This window comes from Aotus nancymaae, unplaced genomic scaffold (assembly GCF_030222135.1).
Source record: "Aotus nancymaae isolate 86718 unplaced genomic scaffold, 86718_ANA_hifiasm-v0.15.2.pri h1tg000067l, whole genome shotgun sequence".
Lineage (NCBI taxonomy): Eukaryota > Metazoa > Chordata > Mammalia > Primates > Aotidae > Aotus > Aotus nancymaae.
This window is the reverse complement of record NW_026988482.1, coordinates 7931052-7949675: the sequence shown is the minus strand read 5'-3', so window position 1 is coordinate 7949675 and position 18624 is coordinate 7931052. Positions and strand designations below refer to the sequence as shown.

The 18624-nt window shown below is 45.5% G+C and overlaps 1 protein-coding gene across 2 annotated transcripts; it reads right to left on the bottom strand.

Moving 5' to 3' along the window:
- Positions 1-9817: 9817 nt before the first annotated feature.
- AHSG (alpha 2-HS glycoprotein) lies at positions 9818-18388 on the bottom strand. Of its 2 annotated transcripts, none has more exons than XM_012470831.2 (7): positions 18055-18388; positions 15496-15606; positions 14808-14892; positions 13465-13628; positions 12152-12253; positions 11144-11227; positions 9818-10518 (listed from the first exon to the last, which is right to left on the bottom strand). In XM_012470831.2, the coding sequence occupies exons 1-7, from the start codon at positions 18265-18267 to the stop codon at positions 10201-10203; spliced, it is 1077 nt and encodes a 358-aa protein (XP_012326254.2). In that variant the 5' UTR covers positions 18268-18388; the 3' UTR covers positions 9818-10200. The 2 variants fall into 2 exon arrangements, with proteins under 2 accessions (XP_012326254.2, XP_021525205.2); XM_021669530.2 differs by having other exon boundaries at positions 11144-11224; positions 18055-18353.
- Between the last annotated feature and the right edge of the window lie 236 nt (positions 18389-18624).

Sequence of the window (18624 nt, the reverse complement as noted above, 5' to 3'; positions counted from 1 at the left end):
TGTTTAGAGTCACCGTGCCCAGCCAAAAAATACAATAAATAGAAGAAACTTAAGCATGTTTATATGATGAGGGTTTAAGGCCATTAGAGGGGAGATTATAAATACAGCAGAAAAAGGAAAATTTGTGGAATAAGACCAAGGCCACTGAGTAAACTGAAATTACAATGGTGGATAAGATTACCAATGGGAGCATATAAAGCGAGAAGAGCACTGGGTGTGGTGCTCATGCCTGTAATCCTAGCACTTTGGGAGGCCGAGGCGGATGGATCACGAGGTCAGGAGTTCAAGACCAGCCTGGCCAACATGGTGAAACCACATCTCTACTAAAAATGCAAAAATTAGGCATGGTGGTGCACGCCTATAGTCCCAGCTACTTGGGAGGCTGAGGCAGGAGAATTGCTTAACCAGACCCAGGAGGCAGAGGTTGCAGTGAGCCGAGATCATGCCACTACACTCCAGTCTGCGCTGCAGAGTGAGACTCTGTCTCAAAATAAATACAAAATAAAGTGACAAGAGAAAAGGTGAAAATCTCAGGAACCCCAGCATTTTAGAGGCAACTGGAGGAGATGGAGACAGAAAGAGTTCCAAGTACGAGGTAGGCAATAGCAACAAACATTGCAGGGAGATGAAATAGCATAAGAAGGAAAAACAAATCATTGGGTCAATGGTTTTGACAATAAGAAGGTCAACAGTGACCTTTCCCAGAGGGATTTTACAACATTGGTGTGAATATGAACCAAAGTATGATGGATTGAGATGTGACAAAGAGATAGAAAGTTATCTTTTAGTAACTAAGGCAGTTATAAGTTGGTATTTTGTGGGGAGAGAAATGATAAGGCTAGGTGATAGCAAAGGTTGAGTGAGATGGGCACACTCAGATTTTGGAAGTGTAGATTGGCAAAATCTGTTTGTAAAGCACTTTGACAATACATGTCAAGAGTTGTAAGAATTTCACATTATTTTGGAGTGTTAGTTATATTTCTGAGACCCTACCTTTGAAAGTATTCACACATACAGGAAAGCTTTTATGCATAATAATATTTATTGGTATGTCATTTACACCCATGAAAAAGTGTCCATCTAAATGTCCAACAACAGGAGAATGGCTAAGTAAACTTCCATTTATGTAACAGTGAAAAGGAGGCTTAGCATGACTAACTCCATTTTTCTCCCAATCTCCCTGCATCTCCCCCCAAAATGATATCTTTTAGGTTAACTGCTTTTGTTTATCTCTGCACATAGGCCACACTAACTATGGGAGGCATTTAGTTTGCAGTTTAACTTTTCTTTTTTTTTGAGATGGAATTTCCCTCATCACCAAGGCTGGAGTGCAATGGTGCGATCTCCGTTCACTGCAACCTCCGCCTCCCGGGTTCAAGAGATTCTCCTGCCTCTGCCTCCCGTGTAGCTGGGATTAAAGACACCCGCCACCACACCCGGCTAATTTTTGTATTTTTAGTAGAGACAGTGTTTCACCATGTTGGCCAGGCTGGTCTCAAACTCCTGGCCTCAGGTGATCCACCTGCCTTGGCCTCACAAAGTGCTGGGATTACAGGCATGAGCTACCATGCCCGGCCTACAGTTTAACTTTAAAGCAAGCATGATAATAGTCTCTTCCCCAAATTAACTTCCAAGGAGCTAAGAAGGGTGTACACACAAGTAACAATGTTATGTTAAAGATTTATAAGAGCATTGTGACCTGGCCAAGGAAAAAGAAGTTTCACCTCCTCAGACCCTTGCTGCCACTCAGGTGCCTGTGGTCATCGGTTATTTCTTCACCTTAACCCTCTCTCTTTTCTCCCTTACTCTAACATAAAAGGAACCTGAAATGCATATTAACTTAAGACGGCTTTTTTAGGACACGAGTCTGCCCATCTTCTCAGTTTGCTGGGAAGAATAAAGAAAGAATCAATACTGCTCTCCGAATAAAGTTGCTTTCCTGGCCCCAATGCTTTGTCTCTTGGCTTACTGGCTGCTGTTCCGCAAGCGATATTAGCTTGGATTTGGCTACATTTGCCGAATACCAATTAGCCATCAGAAATGACGTTTATGAGGTCTACGTAGTAGTATAGAAAATGTTTATGTTATAATGTTAAGTTGCAAAGCAGGACAGACAGTTGAAATGACACTACCATGAGCCTGGGCTGTTTCATAAGGCACCCCTGCGCAGCGGTGGAGGTGGGAGGCAGAAGGAAAGTAACGCGATACAGGAAAAGTTAATGGTGTTTGAGATATGGATCGTGGGAGGCATTTATTTTCATTCCTTCAACTTCTCAGGGTTTTCCATATTTTTTTTAGTAAACATGTAGCATTTAGAAATTAAGACCTAATCTTCGCCTGATAGGTGTACCAGAAGATGACGGGAAGAATGAATCCAAGCTGGAAAACACTCTTCAGGATATTATCCAGGAGAACTTCCCCTACCTAGCAAGGCAGGCCAACATTCAAATACAGGAAATACATAAAGAAATGTTTTTTAAAAGGAGGTTTGGTAGTAAAACAAAGGGGAAAGATAGGGAAATGGCTTGAGAGGAATGTAGGGTCACAGGGGAGAGATCATTTAGCATGGGTGTCATCTGAAAGTGTGGTCAGCGGAAAGGTGGTGCTGATGTGGGTGGAAGAGATGCTGGGAAGGGTGAAGTGATCAGGGAAGGTGAGGGTAGGGGGAACAGCCTAAGAGAGGAGGAAGATACTTCCTCTGAGCCAGAGAGAAGGAGGTGGCAGTGGGTGACTTCAGAGATATAGTGGAGGGAATTCTTACCTAATAGCTTTTATTTTCTTTGGAATCTGGGAGATTCAACTGTTGAGAGTTGAAATGTGGAGATATGATTAGGATTTGAGAGGGGCAAATATGTAGACGAGTCACTGTGGGGAGTGGGAAATGAAGTCACGAAGAGACGAGAATAACGGTGGCGAGCTGAGGTGATCCTGTCTGAGGATGGAGAGCAACTTTTGTCAGGGCATCAAGAGTCAAGCCCTTCAGTGAGGCCCTCAGGATGGAAACAGGAACAGAGAGAAAGTCCAGCTGGACTTGGGCCCTGATAAGGCACGTGGTCTGGAGGACCAAAGGTTTAGATCCACAGAGGGTGCTTACATGAATATCTTTGAAATGATCAGTGTGGGGTTGGGGCCCGAAGACAAGGAATTAAAGCAAGGAAGTGTTTGACACCCTGAACAATAAACAGAGACAGAGGGATTGATGTTCTCACTGAAGCTGATCAAGAGTGAGTCAGAGGTGGATTAAAGGCAGCTGAGAGCAGAGTGAGGGCAGAGTGAGGGCAGGGCGAGGTTTGCCATCCAGGAAGAGGACCACTACACCGTGATGATGTGACTGTGGGAACCAGGGGGTGGTGGAAACGGTGTGGAGGTAGGGAAGGCAAGATGGAAAGAGATGCAGATGTTGGATGGGTGGGCCATCAGCATGGGTGTTGAAGGTGGCTGACCAGGGGAGGAGAGAATTAAAATGGATCAGACAGGCTTCCACATCTATATTAAAAAACACAAAACAGATCAGAAAGAGCTCTGTCCCATAAAATAGGTCCAGAAAAAGCTGAAGTTTTCCTAGTTGGAGCTCGGGGAAGGCTTCTGAAGAAGAGGGTTTTTGAGGTGGGTGCGGAAATAGCATTTAGACATATGGTTTTGGGGAACAGGGCAAGAGGCAGTACATGCAGGGAGCAATATGCGGTCACAGAAGGATAAGAAATCCCAGGGTTTGTTCAAGTAAGGTCTAGTAATTGATCTTACCTGGTTAGAGCATGGTATTTAAAGGAAATAGGATAGAGAAGGGGAGGGAACCGATTTTGTAAAGCCTTGTTGAGTTCTTCCTCCAGGCAGTGTACCAAGAGGTAATGAAGTGAAAAAGTCAGGACTAGCTGAAAAGTCAGGACTAGACACTATGGAGGTGCCGTGGAGGGTGAGATAGAGACGATAAAAACATTATTACCCAATCCAGTTATATCCATGGCTTGTGTCTCAATGGAGACCTAAGAAAACATAGCCATGTCTGGGCTTTGGATGAGATCTCATCCAAAGCTATCCAGTTAGGAAAAGGCCTCCCATTGTTTCCTGTACTGAGGGCCTGAGAGTTCATTAATCCCATGGCCTGGTCTTGACCGGAATCATCAAACTACAATCAAGGCAGGCTGCTCCCTACTCATTCTGGACCCTAGCTCCTGAAAGCCTGATATGCCCCAAACAGAACCCTTTTTGTTGTCTGTCCTTTCTAGGCACTCCCATCTCTTTTCACTTTCTTCTTCCTCTTTCTCGACTTGCTGTGCCATCAGGTATGCCTTCTTTGCCCAAATCCTTCCACCGTGCCTTCTGAAATTTCCATTCCATAGTAAATAAAAGGCTACCTGCCCTATTAACTGCGCCATCTTCTGGGCTCAACTTGAGTCTCACTTTGGCTCAAGCACAGCTTCTCCAGAAGAACTCTGGAATGGAGGCCTATGTTTAGGAACACTGGCATCCTCCCCATTTCCCAATGTTTTTTCCAGGATGTTAGCCCTCTGTGCTTGCATAAAACCCTTTTTCTGTGGGGACCATGCCACCTAGCTTGTAGACACTTTCCTCTTCCTGTTCCTGCCATCTTCTGACTTACTGGCCCCTCTGTGTCACTTATATTGTTGGCTCCTGGCTTATACTCCTGCCCTCCACCCTCCCCTTGTCATTATTCACACGGATTCATCTTCTGTACAGACAGCACCCTTGCTTCTTTCTTGCTTGACTGGCTTGACATCAGAGACCAGCACCTAACTCCACATGAAACTGATCTATTCTTTGACTGCCATTTCCCCCCCAACTCGATTTCTCCTTATTTCCACTGTTCTAGGCCACCCTGGCAAACTGTAACTGAAGGCCAAATTCAGCTCACTGCTCATTTTGCAATAAAAGTTGTACTGGAACACAGCCATGCCTATTCATTCATATATCAGCTATGGCTGCTTTCCTCCTAAAATAGCAGAGTTGCAACGAAATAGAGAATGCATGGCCCATAACACCAAAGATATTTACTATCTGGCCCTTCACTAAAAGGTTTTGTTGTTGTTGTTGTTTTTGAGACAGAGACTTGCTCTGTCGCCCAGGCTGGAGTGCAGTGGCACAATCTCGGCTCACTGCAACCTCCGCCTCCCAGGTTCAAGTGACTATCCTGCCTCAGCCTCCTGAGTAGCTGGGATTACAGGCACCTGCCACCATGCCCGGCAAATTTTTGTATTTTTAGTCAAGATAGGGTTTCACCATGTTGGTCAGACTGGTCTCCAACGCCAGACCTTGTGATCTGCCCACCTCAGCCTCCCAAAGTGCTGGGATTACAGGCGTGAGCCACCATGCCCAGTCACTAAAAAGTTTTCTAACCCCTATTCTAGACAAAATAAAAATATCTTTCTATGAAAATAACACTTGAGCATTATGGAAAGTTTGGGAAATAAGAAAAAGTATTAGTACAACAAGGAAAAGCAACTCCTCAGTATTCCATAATTCAGATATAATCACTGTTAGTATTTTAGTTTTTCTTCCTGTTTTTACTTGGTAATTTTTTATTCCTGTCTGTATGTATATAGTGATATATACATTTTTTTAGAAAACCAGAATTATACCACTTTAAAACCCACTTTTTTCATTTCAAAATATGTTATAAATGTATTTCTACATGAATTGTTACTTTTTTATAGCATAATTTTAAATTTCTGCAAAGTAGTCCATGGAGTGAATATAATATCATTTCATTAGCCAGCCTACTAGTATAGAATATTTATATTGTTTATAATCTACTTTCTTTCAAACAGTGCTACGATGAGCATTATGAACATTCTTAGCCTTGGCAGACTATATGAAAGGAGTGTTGCAGTCAAAGTCACCAACTGCTGAATGCTCAATGCACACACACACACACACACACACACACACACACACACACACAGTGATAAGAATGCTAACAAGGCAGTATTCCTATTGAGACTTTTGGGTCTAGATGGGGGCTGGGGAAAGGGCTACAGGTGTTGAAAGTGGTATATGCTAGCACCAGTGATATTTTATAAAAATGAATATTTGGGAAATTGACATTGAGTGCCATGTCACATAGGTTACGTTTTCTTGCTTTAAATCTTAAAGATTAAAAATACATAATTTACCTTTTGAAACAATTTAAATCTTACACATTTAAAAAATCAGCCAAAGATTGCTTTTTTTTTTTTGAGGCAGGGTCTTACTCTGTGGCCCAGGCTGGAGTGTAGTGGCAGTGGTGCAATCTCGGCTCACTGCAGCCCTGACCTCCTGGGCTCAGGTGATCCTTCCACCTCTTCTCCCAAATAGCTGGGACCACAGGTGTGTGCTGCCAAGCCTGGCTAATTTTTGCATATTTTGTGGAGACTGGGTTTTGCCATGTTGTCCCCGCTGCTCTCAAACTCCTGGTCTCAAGTGATTCACCCACCTTGGCCTCCCAAGTGCTGGGATTATAAGCATGAGCCACCGTGCCAGCCACCATGCCTGGCTAAGATTGCATATTTTTAAAGCAAGCACATTATGAGTCTTATTTACAGCATTGCCATATGACTATTCCATGAAAGTGAAATAACCATCACCTTTTGTCAGTACCATGGGAACGACACTTTTTCATGTGCAACAAAATTTTGGGGAGTAACTTTGATTATTGCTATTTTATTATTCTAATGCTTGGTGTTATTAGAGTTGTAAATTTTTGTATAACCATTTTCCTTTTTTTTTTTTTTGAGATGGAGTCTTGCTTTGTTGTCCAGGCTGGAGTGCAATGGCATGATCTTGGCCCACTGCAACCTCCACCTCTCGTGTTCAAGCAATTCTCCTGCCTCAGCCTCCTGTGTAGCTGGGATTATAGGCGCCCACTACCATGCCCAGCTAATTTTTGTATTTTTAGTAGAGATGGTGTTTCACCATGTTGGTCAGGCTGGTCTCGAACTCCTGACCTCAGATGATCCACCCGCCTCGGCCTCCCAAAGTACTGAGATTACAGGCACAAGCCACCGCGCCTGGCCAATTTCTATATTATCTTAACAGCTACGAAAATATTCTTTTTTTTTTTTTTTTTGAGACGGAGTTTCACTCTTGTTACCCAGGCTGGAGTGCAATGGCGCAATCTCGGCTCACTGCAACCTCCGCCTCCTGGGTTCAGGCAATTCTCCTGCCTCAACCTCCTGAGTAGCTGGGATTACAGATGTGCACCACCATGCCCAGATAATTTTTTGTATTTTTAATAGAGACGGGGTTTCACCATGTTGACCAGGATGGTCCCGATCTCTTGACCTCGTGATCCACCCACCTCGGCCTCCCAAAGTGCTGGGATTACAGACGTGAGCCACCGCGCCCGGCCAAAATATTCTTAATTGGTAGTAGTGGCACAAGTCTGAAAAAACACAACTGAAATCCAGTAACTTTGAAACATGAGTTAGACATGATTACAATCCACGAAGAAAACAAATAAATGAGACATATGTAATGCTATTAATTTAGGAGAGAACACTCTGCAAAATAAAAATAATGTTAAGAAAGTACAGAGTAGTATTAATACAAAAAATGTGCTATGAGGGTGATATATTTAACAGCTCTAAAACCCATTCTCTCTGATATTATTGGGAAGAAGTAATTCTAAAATAATGCACATTTTGAATAATGCTGTCTCCAGGTATGCATCACTTAGAGGAAACAAGTCACATAGGAAACTGTTTTAGGTAATTGTGGTGAGGAAATCCTGAAGATATTATTTGGAAATACAATGTTAGAATTCAAGAAAGAGGTCCAATCTGGAGCTATTAAGTTGCAGTTGTCTGGGTAAGAATGACAGTTTAAATCATGAGAGAGGATTAACTTGCCAAGCAGAGTACAGATTTAGGAAAAGGCCAAGAACATAATCTTCTGAGGCCACCAAATTCAGAGGATGAGGAGCAGCAGCAGAAAGGGAGGGCACTTTCTGAGAACCTAGAATGTACCAAGAAGGGGTCATGCATAAACCTGTAGCATCTCATTTAGTCCTCCCGACACCAGTACATCAGCTGTTATCTATGTCTGGTTGTAGAATGAGGGCAGCAAGAAGTGAAAGGTGAAGCAGCTTGGCTGGGGTTTTGCAGGTCTATCTGACTTCACTGCTTCCTTGAGAGACATGGGATCAAGGCATAAGTTAGCCAGACATAGAAAAATCACCTGCACAAATTTTAAGTTGGAGAGGAGGAAAGCTGAGGTAATGCAAATGAAACAAACTAGAATTCACTGCCTCTGTAAATGGCCACCCCCCTCATCTATCCAGTTCACAAAGCCACAAATCCAAGCATCATCATCCTTCATCCCTTTCTTACTCCCACATTAAATTCATCAGCAGGTCGTGGGAGTTCTACCTCCAAATTATATCCCCTTTTTATCATGTCCACTGCCCGCCACCTTAGACCAACTCATGCTAATCTTTTCTCTAGAAAGCTCTAGTCACTTTCTATCCTGTGGCTACTCTTGCCCAGCAACAGCCCACTCTCCACTCTCCCTACAGCAACAACACCCATAAACTCTTGACAACCAGGATGCTCCTAGAGCAACTGCATCTGCCCGTGATCACTATGACCTCAGAGTCAGTCGTCCTTACTGCTCTTCCTACAGAATTTAGCATAGCTGCCCATACCCTCTTCTCTGACTTCCATGACACCTAGTGGTTTTCTTACCTTTTTGGCCTTTCCTTCTTCTTACTGGAATATTGGCAAAACCTCTAGGCACAAGTGATAAGGTGAGTATCAACACTTGATTCATTCTCCTTGGTTCAAAGTGAAGTCACTCAACTGGGTGTCAGTCCTACCCTCTAAAATTCCACCTGAAAGGGTCCAACACTGAGGTCAATCAGAATGACTTAATGCTGAAGGACAAAAATTGAAATTGCCCAGGTAAAATGGGGAGTATTTATTCCCATATGCTAGCTGAGCACTTGGACAGTGTCTACAAATGTCCACGGGATTCACCTGTCCAGGTACTCGTATCTAATTATACTATAAACCACAGTTTTAACTTGGGTCCTTAAAATAGACTGGCTAGAATCTATCTACTTTTACAATCCTGTATTGTAAAATGAAGTGTATACAGTATGCTCAGCATGTATTTTAAACATAATTAACAACAGATATAAAGTGAGGGTCTTGTTTAATTACCAATCCCTCCTTACCTCGGTACTGGAGAAAACCAATGGATAGTTTATTCTGTATAAATTTCAGGAGCTTGGCCCACCTTTAGCAATATTTTCTCTTTCTTATGAAATGAGAAAAATTATTTTCTCATAAAGAAATAGTCATATCTTAGCCAGGTGTGGTGGCTCACATCTGTAATCCCAGCACTTTGGGAGGCTGAGGTGGGCGAATCACAAGGTCAGGAGATAGAGACCACCCTCGCCAACCTGGTGAAGCCCCGTCTCTACTGAAATACAAAATATTAGCCAGGTGTGGTGGCGCACACCTGCAGTCCCAGCTACTCAGGAGCTGAGTCAGGAGAATTGCTTGAACCCGAGAGGCAGAGGTTGCAGTGAGCCAAGATTGTGCCACTGCACTCCAGCCTGGCTACAGAGCAAGACTAAAAAAACATAAATAAAGAAAGAAAGAAAAGAAAAGAAAGCAGGAAAAGAAATGGTCATATCTTATGGGTTGTAGGAAGATCCTAATCTCAGTTTTTCCTGTATTTCCTATAAAAAATATAGCAGATTTTTGTTCTCTGTTGACTCTATTTGCACTTCGATTTTGATTAGGGACACTGGTTGTTGGGGTAAGAGACTATGCATGTGAGCGGAACTGGGATGAAGTCGGCAATAAGCATGACCACATTCAGCTCAGAACCTCCTTTATTAAGGAAGGTCTTTCAGGCACTTTTATTAACAGGTACATATAAGCTTAGCAAGAGCATCTTTCAAAGTCACAGTTCTAGTGGTTTCTGTCAGGTCAACCAGAGGCAGAGAACACAATAATGGTGGCTTACTGTCAAAATCATGACAAGTTGTCAACCTAATGCCTCCTGTCAAACACAGCCACCACCCCCTTTGCTTCTGTCCTGTGATGAAGGGAAGTAGGGATTCAAGACTTGATATTAATGTAGATCACATGTGACACTTGTGTGGCCAGCAGACAAGGCCCCCACCCATGCCCAGGCTTGGACAACATGGTGGCTCCATTTTCTGTGCCAGACCTCCTCCTCGCTGCCATGTCTATCCTAGACCTTGAAGTGTCTGATCCTCCCTGGACATAGAGGAATCGCTGGCCCAGCAGCAGCACCAACTGCATGTGTTTTCTGGAGGTGCCATGCTTCTCCCGAGGCTGACTCCATTGAAACTACACCCAGAAAGGTGTGGCGACGGTCGTAGTGCGCCTGGTGCGACGGGAGTACTTGGGAAGCTCCCAATAGTAAAAGTGGGCTATCTGGAGGGCTAGCAGCCATGCCAGATGGAGGGGATGCAAGTACATCTGGGTCCACCGCAGGGGTGAGGCCTGCCGCATCAGCACCTTCTGGCTGGGGCTGTGGGGCTGCCGGCTGGAAAGAGGACCATTTCCTTCAGTTAGTTTGCTTTCTCCTCCCAGGCAAGACCACCCACAGGCCCAGGTGGCACTCGTACCCAATGTCCTCACATTATACATATTTTATTTGCAAAGTGTCTGGCAAGAAAGAGCCTAGCTAGGTACAAGGGATTGTCATCAAGGTTATGAGGAGGGGTGGCCCCAGTCTCACCAGGATTGTCTTGGTGATGGTGGACTTACATGTCCCATAAGTAAAAGCACCCCATCTATGGCTCACCCTTGCCAGCACTGCCACCCTCTTTGCCAGCTGAAGCTGCAGCGACTGGGAGCTGCCAGGTAGATCTGGCCACCAGGTCTCTGCAACTCAGAAAACCACTCCCACCTCCCACAAATGAAAAGATGGCCTTGTCAACTACACAGTAAGACGGTTCTGCCCTGTAGTCACTAGTTGATGGGAGGGAAAGGAATAGCTAAACTATCCTTCCATTTGTTGGTGATTCCACATACCCCAGTGTTGTTTCATATTGTGAGGTTCAGAAGCACAGGAGAGCAAAGGTCCTATAATCACTACTGCACTGCATAAATGTGAAGGGGTCATTGTATTCTGTAGGCCCAGGCAAGAATATTCATGGAGCTCTTACCTGTGGTTGGAACATCCTGCAGGTCACTGCAACCTCTTCTCCGTTAAGCTTCTCAGTGAGTGTCGCCTTACAGAAGCCATACTGCTGCCCACAGAGGGAGAGGAGTAATTTTAATTGATTTAAAAAATGGATTCCCGCTCCAATTTCATTGACACTCCAATATATCAAGGCAAAAAAACCCCCTTAAATTAGTTTTAAAAACCATTTTTCTTAAAGTTACAGTTTCTGCTTGTGGAAGGCATATAATACTGTATATAATATGGAAATACAGAAACACTTTGAAAGTGAGAGAGATTACCCATAATCCCTTTCTGGTGGTGACCTGTAAGAACGACTGTTGACATTGATGCACTTCTTTCTTATTTTAAAATACTATTAAATATGATTTAAAAATTGAGATCATTGTAACTATATGATGTTGTATCCTGTGGTTTTTATTTGCCGTAATAGCATTTTCTCATATCATTCATTATTCTTCGAAAACACAATTTTTAGCGTCCTCCCAATTTTCTATTTACTTATATGCATGTTTAATTCAATGACACCTTCCTGTTGGACATACAGATCTGTCTTCTTTTGGTCTCTTTAGATCTATAATAAATCATTTTAATAGATACATTCTGTCAAACATCACCAATGATTTCTTTAGACTAAAATCCTAGACATGTACATTACCAGCTCAAGGACTTGAAAGTTTTTATATCAGAGTTATATGCCTAGAAAATGTGCACTTCACACTCCGAGCGCCGGGCATGACTTGGCTTCATGAGCAAATAGCCTCTGTCTTTCTCCTAACTCCATGGGCTTCCAGTGCGTGAGATGACTTGGAGACAGCTCTTAAAGGGGCAAGGTGACACCCTAACGGAAGGCCTGCCACAATCCACAGGGAGTGGGCATTTGCACTGTTATCCTCTGTCTGCAGCCCCAAGATACAAACTACCCAAGGGTGTTCTGTTCCACAACCAGTTTTGCCCGAGTGGTAACGCCCCAAGGTCCTGGCCCACTCACCTTTTTTGCCAGCAGGTTGCACTTGGCTGCCTCTGTGGCCTCCTTAGCAACACAGTCAGGGGCAGACATTGTAAACTCCACATAGGTAGAAGGTGGGAGAGGCTGAGAGGAGTACATGAAAATGCTCTTGAGGAAACATGACTTAAAATGAAAAGGGCAGACAAGGGGAGCAGGAAGTAGCCTCCTTTAGGGAGCACCATTCATGCAGACCACGTGTGGGTCCAGAAGACATATCCCTGAATGGCTTACATAGGGCAGTTGCTATGGGATTGTGTTCTGAACTGCTTATACTTTAGAGATAGATAGGGCTTGTGTCTTCCTTGTGGGAGGGGCAGGTATCCCTTACCCATCAATCAACGTGGAGGTGAGTTTGCAGATAGGAAACAGGAATCAGAAGGCCAGCCTTAGACTGATAGGACTGGGAACCCTGCCTCCCCCACAGCCCTCACTCTTGGGCTGCACTTGAGACCCAAGATTCAGATTACTCCAAGATAGGGTGGGAAAGTGAAGACAGCAATTCCTCTTCCACCTGTTTCATAGAGCAGGATCAAATGAAAAGATTTAGGTGGAAGTATGGAAGATATCACCTGAGCTTTTCTTTCGTATAGTAGTTGGAGCATATGGACACAATGAAATATCTGTTATTTGGTGTAGTCTGGGATGGGGATGTTCTGAGAATCACATATTCTGATTAATAGAATTGCCATCTATACTAGTGTATTTCTGAGTATGCCGTAGCCGATATCTAGAATACATTTTCTAATTCTGTCACATGCAAATATGCTAAACCACCCACAGTACAATGAGATGTTTTCTCCAGTGACTCGAAAGGCATTTTAGGATCTTGCCATTATAAGCTTGTCAGCACAAGTAGGCTCATGCCTTTATGAGTATTAATTACGAATCTGTGGCAGATGTTCAACTGAGATGTGTGATAATGGACCCCAGTGAATTTACAGTCAGTGCTTCTAGCCGATGGACGTGGGAACCTCTACCCAATGATGCGGAGCTTTGGTTTCAGCTGGAACTGAGGGAGTGGGGATGTGCCTACCTGCAGCGGTGGCTGCTGGACGTTACAGTGGCTCAGCATGGGGGACGCGCTGAGGGTTTTAGGGTCCTGATGACACTCGGGGACCTCGGGGACCTCATACCCCTTAGGACGTATTCTTCCCTTCCAAGCAACACCTCCCCTGCTCCTTGCTTTCTCATCACTGCCCCTGCAACTGTTTTACCCTCCTTCCCGCTCCACCACGTACAGTACATTCCCGAAGTGCCACCGAACTGCCCAACCTGTCAAAAGAATCTGTCTTTACCACAGGCTGACCCCGGGAAATTTCCTCCAGCTGAAAAACGGAGCCGTTGTTTTGAGCGTTGAAAGCAGCCAGGGCAGCATCCGCGGCGTGCACCACCCTGGTGTCGTTCAGCGGGGCCAGCAGGGGGCAGTGTTGGCACACCTTGCGCACGTCCTCGGCCGAGTCTGCTCGGAGAGCGGAAACCCAGATGTGGGCAGCCATTCTCCGTGGCTGCGCCCCAGCTCTGCGGTAGCAGCAAGGGCAGAGGCATGCCCCTCGTGGCTTCAGGCACTTTCTCTACTTCTTACTGAACCTTCAAGCGGTTCGTGCCTTGCTGACATTTCTGCAGGAGCCCTTATCATCTCGGGGCAATTTTCACCTCTAATAAAAATAAATTCTTTTCATTTTTTTGAGACAGGGTCTCACTGTGTCCCCCGGGCTGGAGTGCAATGGCGCAATGTCGGCTGACTGCCACCTCTGCCTCCCAGGTTCAAGCGATACTTCTGCCTCAGCCTCCCTAGTAGCTGGGATTACAAGCGAGCACCACCACGCCCAGCTAATTTTTGTATTTTTAGTAGAGATGGGGGTTTCACCATGTTGGCCAGGCTGGTCTCGAACTCCTGACCTCAGGTGATCCACACGCCTTGGCCTCCCAAAGTGCTGGAATTACAGGCGTGAGCCACCACACCACGAGTAGCTTCTTAAAACACAGTTTTAAAATCCCAGAGCTCAGGAAATTTGACTTCCCCTTTTCTCACCGACAAAGTGGCTAGAACTACTTTTTTTTTTTTTTTTTTTTTGAGACGGAGTTTCGCTCTTGTTACCCAGGCTGGAGTGCAATGGCGCGATCTCGGCTCACCGCAACCTCTGCCTCCTGGGTTCAGGCAATTCTCCTGCCTCAGCCTCCTGAGTAGCTGGGATTACAGGCACGCGCCACCATGCCCAGATAATTTTTTTTTTGTAATTTTTTTTTACTTTTTTTTTTTTTTTTTTTTTGAGATGGAGTTTCGCTCTTGTTACCCAGGCTGGAGTGCAATGGCACGATCTCGGCTCACCGCAACCTCCATCTCCTGGGTTCAGACAATTCTCCTGCCTCAGCCTCCTGAGTAGCTGGGATTACAGGCACGCGCCACTATGCCCAGCTAATTTTTTGTATTTTTAGTAGAGACGGGGTTTCACCATGTTGACCAGGATGGTCTCTATCTCTTGACCTCGTGATCCACCCGCCTTGGCCTCCCAAAGTGCTGGGATTACAGGCGTGAGCCACCGCGCCCGGCCTAGAACTACTTAAATTGAAAATGATTCTGATCCCTTCCCCACTTTCTCTACAAGGAAAAAATAAGAATAAGAATAGTCATCTCTACCTGGACTGGAATCACATTTTGCATAGATCACGGAAAACTGGCCATTTAGTTTCAACAACCGGAAGTCACAGTCTCCTTCGACAGCCTGGAGAAAGAAACTCCCGTGAGGATGGCTGGCCCTCCCCTTCTTACCCGGGAAGCCTCCCTCCAGGCACGGCTGTTGGGGGATCCTGAATCATGGCACTCTCTGCTTTCAGGAATACAATAAAGTTAAACGCTTGTAAAAATCAGCCCCAGGGCAGGTGGCATCAAATGGCAATTTTATTTATTATTATTATTATTATTTGAGATGGAGATTCACTCTTGTTGCCTAGGCTGGAGTGCAGTGGCATGATCTCAGCTCACTGCAACCTCCACCTACCGGGTTCAAGCGATTCTCCTGCCTCGGCCTCCCGAATAGCTGGGATTTACAGGTGCCCACCATCACGCCTAGCTAATTTTTGTATTTTTAGTAGAGACGGGGTTTCACCATGCTGGCCAGGCTGGTCTCGAACTCCTGACCTCAGGTGATCCATCTGCCTCGGCCTCCCTCAGTGCTGGGATTATAGGCATGAGCCACTGCTCCCGGGCACAAATGGCAATTTTAGAGACTGCACCCAGGCTAGCCAAGGAAGCGGGCTGAGAAGCTGGGTGAATCCGTGGAACTGGCCAAAGGGTCACCCACAGCCACTCTAAGAAGGGTACTCACATGCTCCGTCAGCTGTCTCACGCTACAGTTTGCCACAGGGGTGGGGTCCAGCGCATGGCAGGTGGTCTCCAGGGTGTCTATTTCCATGTGAAACACCTCTCCGAAGGGCCGCTGTGGAGACAAAGAGTGAAGCCATGAGCAGCCCAGTCCGCTGATCTGTGGTGCGGGCCATGCTGTGCGCCCTCTTTGGGCTTGAGCGCACCACCCTTTTGGAGAGGTGAGCCAAAGCTCATTCTTACTGTCACTCTGCAGCTCGGTCTAGCTCTAAAGCGGCCTGTGGGCAGGACAATGTCCAGGGCTTATCTGGTCTTTGTTGATTAGGCAAGCACCAGATGATGCTCGCAAGGCGGAGGGGGTCCAACCTCGGCCTCCCGGGTTCGAGAGATTTTCCTGCCTCAGCCTCCCGAGTAGCTGGGATTACAGGCGCGCGCTACCATGCCCGGCTTTTTTCTTTTTCTTTTTCTTTTTTCTTTTTTTTTTTTTTTTAAAGTAGAGAGGGGGTTTCTCCATGTTAGTCAGGCTGGTCTTGAATTCCTGACCTCAGGTGATCCTCCCGCCTCGCCCTCCCAAAGTACGGGGATTACAGGTGTGAGCCACCGCGCCAGGCCTTTTATTTATGATTCTTAAGATTTCACTCTTCAAGCAGTGCTTTGGAAAATCCAGGTTTGGATTTTTCTCAGACAAGCTACAAAATAAGGTGGAGTAGGGTAATATCTTACTGTCTTTTTAAAAACCTTCTCTATCCCTGCCTCTCCTTCTTTCTTCCTTTTCATTATTTACTTTCCTTCCTTCCTCCGTTTTCTTCTCCCTCTGGAGGTTTCTGTTGCTGTTGTCCTTGGCTTTTCCTTTCTCTTGGCTTGTGCCGCCTATGCTGGCACGCAACGAGGCTGCTCTCTCCTGTCCCCTGCTGGCGATAATGGGGAAGAGCATGTCTCCCTCTGAGGATACAAGATGTCACTAGTGTAGACACGAGGGAGCGTCCATCAATCTTTGGAGATGTTCTTGTCGGTTCACCTGTTTCTGTACCCTGTCTTCGAAGCCTGAAAAATCCAGAAGGTGCAAGTATGCCTTTTCTCCCCTCAGCCCAGCTCTGCTTGCCACTCATTGGTTCTGCCTGGATCACTAGTACCTGAAGCCCAGAATCTCCTTCCCTGAGAGAAGCTCTGCATTTTATGACGTCCAGGTGTGGGCAGAGTGACGGCCCGAAAGCGTTCCCAGCACTGGTGAACAGGGATCGGGTACACCTGGGTTTCTCAAGGAACCCAACCCTGAAGCCCTGCCTTTAATGAAAATCACAATGCCCATTCATCATCACCTTTTCCCTCAGATGTGCGTGTTGCGTGTTCATCTTCCCTGAGTTGATCAGCGTTTCCTCCTAACCACCATTGTTCTTTAATATGGCTACAGCACTCTTAAAATCCATCCGGAGCAATCCCAATCTCAAATACTGTCTCTTTGTGAGATGCATAGCAGTCGTCAGTCAGTACAGGCTTCCTGTTGGCCTTATTTAAGGTTGTAAATTTAAGATTGTAAACTCTTGTGGGCACATATTATGCCTTTTTCACCGTTGTATTGGGTTGAACCATTAAAATGGCCAATATTTGGTTGCTTTTGACATAGAAAAATGGCAGTTTTATATGATTCAACCTAATATCTCTGGTTCTTGTCCAAGGAAGGCTTGTAATACATATTTGCAGAAAGAATTATCTTTAATCAGAAATAAAATCTAATTTCAAAACGGGCAGTAGACCAACAGCTTCTTCCCACATCTCCAGATCTCTTCACTGACCCCCAAAGGCATATTTCCAGCTTGATTTTTCTTGTCACTGTCTTCAGGCTGTGTTGGTTTCCTGTCTAGCGTGTGAGGAGGTGAATCCTGTTTATGCCAAGACTTCTCTCTGGGATGTGGGTAACTCTCTTTAGGAGGCAGTTTGTGTAGAAGAAGGAACACAGATCTGGAATCAAATCCCAGCCTGAATATTTAGTAATTATATGATCTTGGGCAAAAACAACAACAACACAACAGAGCTTTGGTTTCCTCCGTGTGAGACGAGAACAGCACACGTACCACACGGCACTGGAGGCAGGGGCTGGGAAGGAGTGAATGAGGTAATCTATGTGAGAGGGCCTGGCATATAGTAGGCATCTGCCAGATGCTAGTTTCATTCATTCTCAGTGTTTGTCAGAGAGAAACCAAACCAAAGACAGATAAGTGATTTTCAGCCAATGGTAACTTGGCAACTCGGAGCTGGTCTCTTGGGTCCTAATTTTTCCAGCAAGTTGCACTTTACACCTGTGATCTGCAAACTACCATTTGAAACATTTTTTTCTTCTGCACACCACCCCACACCCCACCCAGCTCCCTTCTGAGACTCACGACTTCCATACAGAATGTCTCCCCTCTTGCCCTCTGCCTGCCCCTTCCCTCACTCCTGGGAAGAAAGCTGAGAATTTACTCCTCTGTGGTTTCACTTACACTGGGAGATGCTGATCTTTTGAGGCACCTGGTTGAGCTCCATGTACAAATTATTTCAGCTCATACACAGCTGGTCCACTTACCCGAGGCCACACGGTTACTTTATCAATCTGGTTCAAGGTGTGTTTGTATCCTGAAGGAAGGTTTTGATTGATATAGTCTACAGCTACCAGAGCTGCTTCCTCTGTTTCTGGATCATCGCAGTTCAGTTGTCTATAATGCAGCCCTTGGCCTTGTGGGGCTGAGTGGCAGCCCCAGAGCTGAGCAAGACAAAGGAGCAGGACGAGGGACTTCATGGCTGCCCCAGAGAGGTCCTGGCAGGTGTGCAGGTGGCTGGAGGCTTCAGGACAAACCCAGGTGCTCTGCTGGGAGAGGCAGACCCATGGAGGGTGGGGGGCTTTATTTATCTGTTGGAGCTTGCCGAAAGAATTGCATAAGGATACAGGATGATTTCTGCTTTCGTTCCAAAAAAAAAAAAAAACCGTGCAAACATCAGCCTTGGAAAAGCAAACAGTAAGTTAGGATGTCGCTGGTCCCCAGGAAATCTGCCAAAGTCCATGCTGCTGTGGGGGAGGTGCTCCAAAGTTTGCTTGGAACATGGTAATAGCAGCAAAGAGAAGACAGCTGAGGGGATGAGGTGGGCATGGTCAGCC